Source organism: Salvelinus namaycush, unplaced genomic scaffold (genome assembly GCF_016432855.1).
Source record: "Salvelinus namaycush isolate Seneca unplaced genomic scaffold, SaNama_1.0 Scaffold536, whole genome shotgun sequence".
Taxonomy (NCBI): domain Eukaryota; kingdom Metazoa; phylum Chordata; class Actinopteri; order Salmoniformes; family Salmonidae; genus Salvelinus; species Salvelinus namaycush.
This window is the reverse complement of record NW_024061238.1, coordinates 66,167-76,641: the sequence shown is the minus strand read 5'-3', so window position 1 is coordinate 76,641 and position 10,475 is coordinate 66,167. Positions and strand designations below refer to the sequence as shown.

Genomic DNA, 10,475 nt, shown 5'->3' with positions numbered 1-10,475 from the left:
AAGGTGAAAGAGTTAGAGAGAGAGGTTGAGAAACTGAAAGAAGATATGACAACAAAAGAGATTCAATACAAAATCAAATTTGAAAGAGCGAAAGAAGCGTATAGAAGACAGAATGAGAGAGTGAAACAGGTTAACCAAAATGTACTAGTGTTAGACAGAGAGGTTGCGAGAATGAAAGAAGAGATTAGATTGAAAGACGAGACTGAACCAGAGAGAACATTTGATAGAGACAGAGAGAGAGAAAATGATTGGAGACGAACTGAAGAGGAGATGAAAAATAGAGTGGAGAGAGAGATGGAGATGGAGATGGAGACAGCCCTCATCAATGACAAAAAGACGTCTGAATTGGAGGAAGTCTTCAAGAAAATCAAGGAACAGCTGAAAGAATTAGAAAATATGGAAACAGACAAATATAAATGGAAACAGAACCAAATGGACATGGAGGAGAAGATGGAGGGTGAGAACAACAAACAGAAAGAGGTAGAAAGAAAGAGAATGGAGAAAATACCAAAACAGAGACAACAAGAAGATGAGAAGAAGAAGGAGATGGAGAGAGAAGTAGAAGAGGAGAGACGCAAACAGAAGCACATAGAGATGGAAGAGGAAGAAAGAGGGAGTGAAAAAGAGAAACAGAGAGAGATCAAAAGGAAGAGAATGGAGAAGAGACAGAAAAATATGGAAAGAGAAGAAGAGAGACAGAGAGAGATTGAAAGAGAGAATGAAGAAGAACGATGTAAACAGAAGCAAATTGACATGGAGAAGGAGGAAAGAGAGAGGGAGAACAATACACAGAGAGAGATAGAAGAGATACACAGAGGACAACAACAAGAGGAGAGACAAAAACAAATGGAGAAGGAGAAAGAAAGGGAGAAAGACAATGAGAATCAGAGAGAGATGGAATTAAAAGATCGGCAACAGAAAGAGATGGAGAAAGAAAAGATGATCATGAGAGAGAGGGAGGAAGCAGGAAGAAGAAAGGAGGGGCAGAAAAATATTTTGGGGGAAATTGAGGGACAGAATGAACTGGAGATAGAACAGGAGAGAGAGATGGAAGACAAGCATGAAGTGATTAAGGAAGCAGAGGAAGAGTACAGGGAAAGAGAAGAGAGAGCAAAGGAAGTAAGCATGAAGAAACATGGAGTAGTTAATGTTAAAGCAAAAGCACGGGAAGTCTTCAATAGACGTAAAGAGAGGAGGTTAGAAGTGTTGAAGGGGGAACGAGAACACATAGAAAGAGGACAACAAATCAGGAGGGAGAAGGAGGAAAGACGGCTGGAGATGGAAAGAAAACAGGAGAGGGCAAGACAACAAGAGGAGCAGGATAAACAACAAGAGATTGAAATTGCTAGACAGAAAGAAATGTTCAGACTAAGAGAGGAGGAGAGGCAGAGAGAGGAAGAGAGAGAGGAGGAGAGAAAGAGAGCCGTTAAAGGCCATTTAGCTTTAATCAGAGAGAGAGAGATAATAGAGGCAAACAGAAGAGAGGAGATGGTGGAAGAGGAAAGAAGGGAATTCCTTGAAAATTACAAGAGGGGTGACTTAGAGGAGGAGGAGGAAAAGGAAGAAGACAAGGAGGACATTCTCCCACCTGATAAAAGTATCCGAAGGAGAGCTGTGGGCTGGATAAATAAGAAGTGGGAGAAGAGGAACCTCAAGAAGATCGAGAGAACCTATCAGAGAGAAGCTGAGGAGGGCTATAAGATCGTCCACATAGGTAAGACCTGTTTTCCCTCTGCTTATGACATCATCCTCTTTAGTCTCCTCTACACGCATCAGTTCCACACCAGTCATCATGTTGCATCATTGTTTCAATATAAAACGACTGTCTAAAGAATATGTTAGCTGACATGGCTAATTGAGTGACTGACTGACATAACAAGAAAAATACTGCTGATGTAACAACCACGTGTTTAAATGGTACATTGTGTCATCTACTAGTCTAACTCTCAAGACTAAGTAGAGACCCAGAAAGAGTTCCTAAAAAACACACACTAAAACGTGTTTTGGGGGGATCCGGGGGCTACTAGTGGCCATGCGGCCCTAAGCGATCACATATGCCCTACTAGTGGCCATGCGGCCCTAAGCGATCACATATGCCCTACTAGTGGCCATGCGGCCCTAAGCGATCACATATGCCCTGGCACTATACAACGAATAGGTGGCATTCAGGACTCATGTTCAACTTAGGGTCAGGTCAATTCGGGATGGGAATTATTGCACTTTATTGACAAATTCCATGCCTTGTTCAACTGAAAAGAGTAAAGAATCATTGAGATTAAGTTGTGTTTTCTATTCTTCATTCCCTGTGTCCATTACATTTAAGTTGATACCAGATCCCTAAGTTGAATGTGAACTCTACTTCTTCTCCCCTACCAGCCATCCCTGGACACACAAGGCTAACAGCCACCATGACACGGGCAGAGAGAGAGAGGGAGAAGAGGAAGGAGCTGCTGAAGGCTGAGAAGAGAAGGAAGAAGATGGAGGATTTTAATAAGCAGTGGAGAGAGCAGTCCCTGCTTAAAAAACAAGCTCATCAGAAACTGAAGGAGGAGAGGGGGAAGATGAAGGGACATTACCTGGAGCAGATGAATCTGGAGGCTGATGCTCAAATCAACACCCGGTGTCTAACCACCCAACACAGCCACGATTATCTGGAGACAACACAGCCCACTGGATCTGGAGATGGCCACCAGGAAAGGCCAAGGAGGCAACAGGCATGGGCAGAGATCCAGGAGGGGAGTTCAGAGAACCAGCAGGAGTGGCCAGAGAACCAACAGGGGGTGCCAGACAGCCAGCAGCTAGAAGCTCCAGAAGAGGCTGAAACATCAGAGCTAACCTCCAAGAACAAGAAAAGGCCAGGCATCTGGAAGAGAATTAAGATGGGGTAAAGAATGTTTAAACATCTATTCATGTTTTACACTGTTAATATATATGTTGTCACTTTAAAAAGTGACATTATCCAAATGTGAGGGTTTAGTGTACATGCAACACACATGTAAATATATAGATACTTACCTGTCTCTGATGTCTTACAGCATTCCTGACCTGCTGTCTGCCTAGAGCTGGAACTCGAAGAAGCCACAGTTCCACTGAGGTTACATTGGTCATTAAAAGTGTCGCCCAATAATTCCTCCTCCTCTTTAAGTCATCAAGCCACATTTCCTCCACAAAACATGATCGTCTCCTCAAGCCAGCAAGTATCCTCTTTATCAGGCAACAAACCATCGAAGGTCAGTGACTCTCCTCCCCAGAGCAGAGGTTCTCATCTTTATCCTAATTAAATTCATCTCTGCTCACCACCTCTACTGTCCTAGAAAATATCCCAAAAATGGAAATGGTTTAAACAGAAGTCCTCCCCTCAGACCAGTGGCTCCACAAGCCAGAGTTTCTTATCTTTATTCAAGTTGAACGCAACTCTGATCATTTCCACCACCTCACCTGTTAAGGGGAGGTGCTGAAAAGGAGGTCTGGGAGGAGGTCTGCAGGTAGCCTGGACCGGACCGGTAGCAGCTAAGTTACTGGCTCCATCACCGGGCAGAGCTACTCAAGTCAGGCCAGTGATGTTTGACGATGTCATTTTTGTTATTAAAGTTTTACGTTTTAATAAAAGCATTACATTTAAAAAACAATATTGTTGTTACGGTGTGGATTGTTTTGTTATTTATTAGAATTGAACCATCCAGTAGTCATGGTAGATGTTAGACTTTCAATGAGACACCTAACATTCCATCAGTTTGCTACAATGTGTGACATGTTATATTAGAGAGGAGTCCTCTATACACATCTATTTTAGACCAGAGGAGAAATATCAGATTGAAATAGCTTCTCTAAGAATCTGAGGAGAGAGCAACAGTAGACGCATCGTTAGCTCCCCCACCTCCAGTTCAGTACTTGGGTCATTCCACCAGTTGAGTACCTTTTGGGGAGTGTAACTTTTATTTCACCTAATTCTAACATTCTGTCATAAAGAGCACATGTTCAACTTAATAAAACACATGTTTTCCATCTCAAAAGTTAAAAAAAATACATACTATAGCAAGTGCCTATTAAGTGCCAAATAAAGTGACAGGGTTGACTGTAACAGAGTTGACTGTTTCATTTAGAATCAACCATAGATGCCCATGTGACAGGGGGAATGGAATGCAAGCTTACCAAACAAATGTAAATTGTTTAAAGATTTCTAGACTGTCTATCTATAGGTAACAGGGTTGATGTGTTATAATTCACCCAGTGGTGATTGCAGCATGTACATCTTGGTGGGGAAAACTCCCCCAAAATGTTTTAGATGAATGCCAGCAAAGCCACTACACAACACAACACTAAACAATACATTAATTGCACTATAACTTTGACAAACGGTGCCCACAAACTGTTATGGTCGACATAAAGCTATCCCAACAGCAGAGCTTTCTTTTCAGCACCATGGAGTGAATCCTTTTTAAAAAACATAGCTGATATGCCTGACTTGCTTAAACAAATGTGGTTTCTACTGACAATTGAGATGTACAAACTATGGCATAAGGGGACAACAAGTGGACTACAGGCAATCCGTAATTTTGATGAAGACATTAATGAGAGAGCTGGACGGACGCAGTCAATATAACCGTTAGTTCAGCACTTTAGAAATGTTGATTATGGGCCGCTCTTAAAGTATTCTCCCTGTACACCAAGTCATAACTCTATGTAAGCAGACTTTGAAAGCTCTTACAATATTTGATGATGACATTTCTCTAAAGGCTATAGTCTACATGTGCAGCACCAAGTCAGAGCAGTAGGCTAAATTATGAGAGGGGAAAGGGACCAAATTATTCGTGTGAGACACATGGGCTATTAACACCTTACTACACAACATACACTTAGTATTACTTTCTTAGCTACAGTATACACATCTCCCTGGCATAGTACATCATTTATAGAGCAGCATCCAATACATTTTTGGACTCACCTTGTTGTGATGTACTCACTTGAACAGGAAGGTGTCGCGGCTCTACCAGTGGCTCGAGGTGGTCTCCCACAGCTCTGCTGGTGGAGTGGTAAACACCACCCCCGGCTCTACCAGGGGCTTGAGGTGGTCTCCCACAGCTCTGCTGGCGGAGTGGTAAACACCACCCCCGGCTCTACCAGGGGCTTGAGGTGGTCTCCCACAGCTCTGCTGGTGGAGTGGTAAACACCACCCCCGGCTCTACCAGGGGCTTGAGGTGGTCTCCCACAGCTCTGCTGGTGGAGTGGTAAACACCACCCCCGGCTCTACCAGGGGCTTGAGGTGGTCTCCCACAGCTCTGCTTATGTCATGTTCTGTGGTCTTGCCATTCAATTTCTTGACTGCCCCTGTAACACAGAAACACATTTAGTCATATTATATAAAACACTCAAAGTAATGGATATGGATCATCTATGGCCTCAGTTACACCTGGCACCTAAATGTGACTTCTGTCATCTGATCACTCCAAGCTGCATTAGGTTCAGATCTACCAGGATGGGCCTTTGACATAATCTGGAAGCAGCCAAGCCACTAAAAATACATAAGCAATGTCAAAAGATGAGTGGGGAAAAGTACATTTTACACAAGTGACCTTCATAATAAATCAAATGTTATTTGTCACATACAGATGTTATTGCGGGTGTAGCGAAATGCTTCTGTTCCTAGCTCCAACAGTGCAGTAATATCTCACAATTTCACAACAAATACCTAATACACACAAATCTAAGTCATGGAATAAGAATATATAAATATATGGATGAGCGATGTCAGAGTGGCATAGACTGATACAATAGTATAGGATAGAATACAGTATATACATATGAGATGAGTAATACATAGACTAAGATACAGTAGAATAGGATAGAATACAGTATATACATATGAGATGAGTAATACATAGACTACAACTGCCTAGCCAGTTGTAGCGCATTCTTGGGTGCAATGTTCACGTTCCCGTACTGACTGACTGTGTGGAGGCTCATTGATTTAATGTTACGTTAGCCTACATGCTATACTAGCAAAAACAAATATTGTATAGCTGTTGGCTATATTAGCCACGACTTACCGTTCTTTGTGCAGCTTCAAATGTCGAACAAAGTTGGAAGTTGTTGCGCCTCCGTCTGTAATTTTCTTCCCGGATGTTTTGCAAGTTGCAATCCGTTTTTTGTTGATACAGCGTATTCTTTATATCCGAAAAGAACAATTACTTAATTACATCAAGCGTCCCAATGGTAAAACGTTTGATTTAATTACATCAAGCGTTCCAATGGTAAAACGTTTGATTTAATTACATCAAGCGTTCCAATGGTAAAACGTTTGATTTAATTACATCAAGTGTTCCAATGGTAAAACGTTTGATTTAATTACATCAAGCGTCCCAATGGTAAAACGTTTGATTTAATTACATCAAGCGTCCCAATGGTAAAACGTTTGATTTAATTACATCAAGCGTCCCAATGGTAAAACGTTTGATTTAATTACATCAAGTGTTCCAATGGTAAAACGTTTGATTTAATTACATCAAGCGTTCCAATGGTAAAACGTTTGATTTAATTACATCAAGCGTCCCAATGGTAAAACGTTTGATTTAATTACATCAAGCGTCCCAATGGTAAAACGTTTGATTTAATTACATCAAGCGTTCCAATGGTAAAACGTTTGATTTAATTACATCAAGCGTCCCAATGGTAAAACGTTTGATTTAATTACATCAAGCGTCCCAATGGTAAAACGTTTGATTTAATTACATCAAGCGTTCCAATGGTAAAACGTTTGATTTAATTACATCAAGCGTCCCAATGGTAAAACGTTTGATTTAATTACATCAAGCGTCCCAATGGTAAAACGTTTGATTTAATTACATCAAGCGTTCCAATGGTAAAACGTTTGATTTAATTACATCAAGTGTTCCAATGGTAAAACGTTTGATTTAATTACATCAAGTGTTCCAATGGTAAAACGTTTGATTTAATTACATCAAGCGTCCCAATGGTAAAATGTTTGATTTAATTACATCAAGTGTTCCAATGGTAAAACGTTTGATTTAATTACATCAAGCGTTCCAATGGTAAAACGTTTGATTTAATTACATCAAGTGTTCCAATGGTAAAACGTTTGATTTAATTACATCAAGCGTTCCAATGGTAAAACGTTTGATTTAATTACATCAAGCATCCCAATGGTAAAATGTTTGATTTAATAAAATGTCCTCATTAATAGTGGAAAGATCCTAAACAAAAAAAATATTCTCTATCTTCTATTGTGTTGTTGACTGAACGTTTGTTTATGTGTAACTCTGTGTTGTTGTTTTTGTCGAACTGCTTTGCTTTATCTTGGCCAGGTCACAGTTGTAAATGAGAACTTGTTCTCAACTGGCCTACCTGGTTAAATAAAGGAGAAATAAATAACACATAATAATACATAAACATGTAGGAGCAGTATAGACCTAGTCTGTTCATTATATACATCTGCATGATGTATTGTTACACCATGTAGGAGCAGTATAGACCTAGTCTGTTCATTATATACATCTGCATGATGTATTGTTACACCATGTAGGAGCAGTATAGACCTAGTCTGTTCATTATATACATCTATATGATGTATTGTTACACCATGTAGGAGCAGTATAGACCTAGTCTGTTCATTATATACATCTACATGATGTATTGTTACACCATTTAGGAGCAGTATGGACCTAGTCTGTTCATTATATACATCTGCATGATGTATTGTTACACCATGTAGGAGCAGTATAGACCTAGTCTGTTCATTATATACATCTATATGATGTATTGTTACACCATGTAGGAGCAGTATAGACCTAGTCTGTTCATTATATACATCTACATGATGTATTGTTACACCATTTAGGAGCAGTATGGACCTAGTCTGTTCATTATATACATCTACATGATGTATTGTTACACCATGTAGGAGCAGTATAGACCTAGTCTGTTCATTATATACATGATGTATTGTTACACCATGTAGGAGCAGTATAGACCTAGTCTGTTCATTATATACATCTACATGATGTATTGTTACACCATGTAGGAGCAGTATGGACCTAGTCTGTTCATTATATACATCTACATGATGTATTGTTACACCATGTAGGAGCAGTATAGACCTAGTCTGTTCATTATATACATCTACATGATGTATTGTTACACCACGTAGGAGCAGTATAGACCTAGTCTGTTCATTATATAGGAGCAGTATAGACCTAGTCTGTTCATTATATAGGAGCAGTATAGACCTAGTCTGTTCATTATATAGGAGCAGTATAGACCTAGTCTGTTCATTATATACATCTACATGATGTATTGTTACACCATGTAGTAGCAGTATAGACCTAGTCTGTTCATTATATACATCTACATGATGTATTGTTACACCATGTAGGAGCAGTATAGACCTAGTCTGTTCATTATATACATCTACATGATGTATTGTTACACCATGTAGGAGCAGTATAGACCTAGTCTGTTCATTATATACATCTACATGATGTATTGTTACACCATGTAGGAGCAGTATGGACCTAGTCTGTTCATTATATACATCTATATGATGTATTGTTACACCATGTAGGAGCAGTATAGACCTAGTCTGTTCATTATATACATCTACATGATGTATTGTTACACCATGTAGGAGCAGTATAGACCAAGTCTGTTCATTATATACAACTATATGATGTATTGTTACACCACGTAGGAGCAGTATAGACCTAGTCTGTTCATTATATACATCTACATGATGTATTGTTACACCATGTAGGAGCAGTATAGACCTAGTCTGTTCATTATATACATCTACATGATGTATTGTTACACCACGTAGGAGCAGTATAGACCTACAGTAGCTAGCTCCTAATTTAGATGTAATATAACTTAATGAAACTGCCTTAAATATGCTGTGGTAACTATTTATTATTCGCACAAATCAATCAACACATTCCTGTCTTTGTATGTCTCAATATAATGGTATTATTTATTTAAATCAATTTACAATAATCTTTGTCTGAAAATAAAATATGATCCTCAACTGCGTTTCCCCTCCAGTCATTAGACGGCGATGTGCGTCTTTCAGGCGACGCTGCCAGCGTGACGTATAATCTAGTGGACGGTTCTTCATAAACAGCTCGACAACCACCTCGGTAGCTTGCTAGCCAACATAGCCGAAAGATTCAAGCTATTTATACGCTTTCGATGTATATTAGCTACTGTGTTTTAGACACACTTCTGTCGTATCTACTTGTTAACCTATTTAATATTACGTTATTTTGTATTAGTCAGCTATAGTAGCTGGCTGGTTAAATTAGCACTAGCTTAGTCGCTAATGATAGCTAGCTAGCTAACATCCCCGAACATGAGCTCCCTAAACTACTCCTCTCCTGTTAAAGAAGAGGCGGTCTGCTGGACGGAGAAAGGAGGTCTGGGGCTGAACATTGTCGTGAAAGAGGAGAAGGAAGAAGAGGATGTCACAGTAAAACAAGAAGTAGAGAATGAGGCTGTTACCCTGAAAGAAGAAGATAAAGATGTTCTAGTGAAAGAAGAGGAAGATGCGTTCAGAGTGAAAGAGGAGGAGGATGTTACAGTAAAAGAAGAGGAGGAAGAAGAGGATGCAGTTTTTGGAGTGAAGAAGGAAGGGGAGATTACTGTCACATTGAAAGATGAAGAGGTGGAGATAGGAGATCTGAGTAACACCAGTAAGTACCGCCTTGAATTTTGTTTTTAACTTTGGATATTCAGAGTTGGCTCGTCAATACCTCTTCAACGGAGGGCCCAGGATGATGACTGATATGTCTAGAATCAGACGACTAGAGAGCAAGCTACCCCTTGTTTTCTCCGTTCCGTTTCCAAAAAGTGACTTAACATATATATTTGAGAAGGGTCTATCTGCTGACCGCAGACTGGGGGGCACGGCATGTAGTGATTTACATGTAGTGATGTTTTACTACACACCGTGCCCCCCAATAGTGCCATGCGAGAGTTGGGTTGGCTACACCAAAGATTATGGATATACTGACAAGATGTCTCGCCGCCCTAACAAGGGGAGTAGTTGTCCACAAGCGGCACTGCGGGTTGTCTAGCTCCCGCCTATCCTTTCTTTGGATTGGTGGATACATCTTATTATTGCAATATATTGTTTATATTCTATGAGGGTTGTTGATGTCAACCGCCTGTATTCAATGGAGAGAGATGCTAAGCTACTAGCATGAATATGCACTGCCTGTATTCAATGGAGAGAGATGCTAAGCTACTAGCATGAATATGCACCGCCTGTATTCAATGGAGAGAGATGCTAAGCTACTAGCATGAATATGCATAGCCTGTATTCAATGGAGAGAGATGCTAAGCTACTAGCATGAATATGCACCACCTGTATTCAATGGAGAGAGATGCTAAGCTACTAGCATGAATATGCACCACCTGTATTCAATGGAGAGAGATGCTAAGCTACTAGCATGAATATGCACCACCTG

General features: G+C 40.1%; 1 protein-coding gene across 1 annotated transcript; it reads left to right on the top strand.

The window, feature by feature from the left end:
- Nucleotides 1–915: 915 nt before the first annotated feature.
- Nucleotides 916–3,607, top strand: LOC120041780 (trichohyalin-like). Its single transcript, XM_038986642.1, has 3 exons — nt 916–1,714; nt 2,377–2,884; nt 3,036–3,607. Exons 1-3 carry the CDS (start codon nt 925–927, stop codon nt 3,058–3,060), a joined length of 1,323 nt encoding a protein of 440 aa, XP_038842570.1. The 5' UTR covers nt 916–924; the 3' UTR covers nt 3,061–3,607.
- The last annotated feature ends 6,868 nt before the right edge of the window (nt 3,608–10,475 follow it).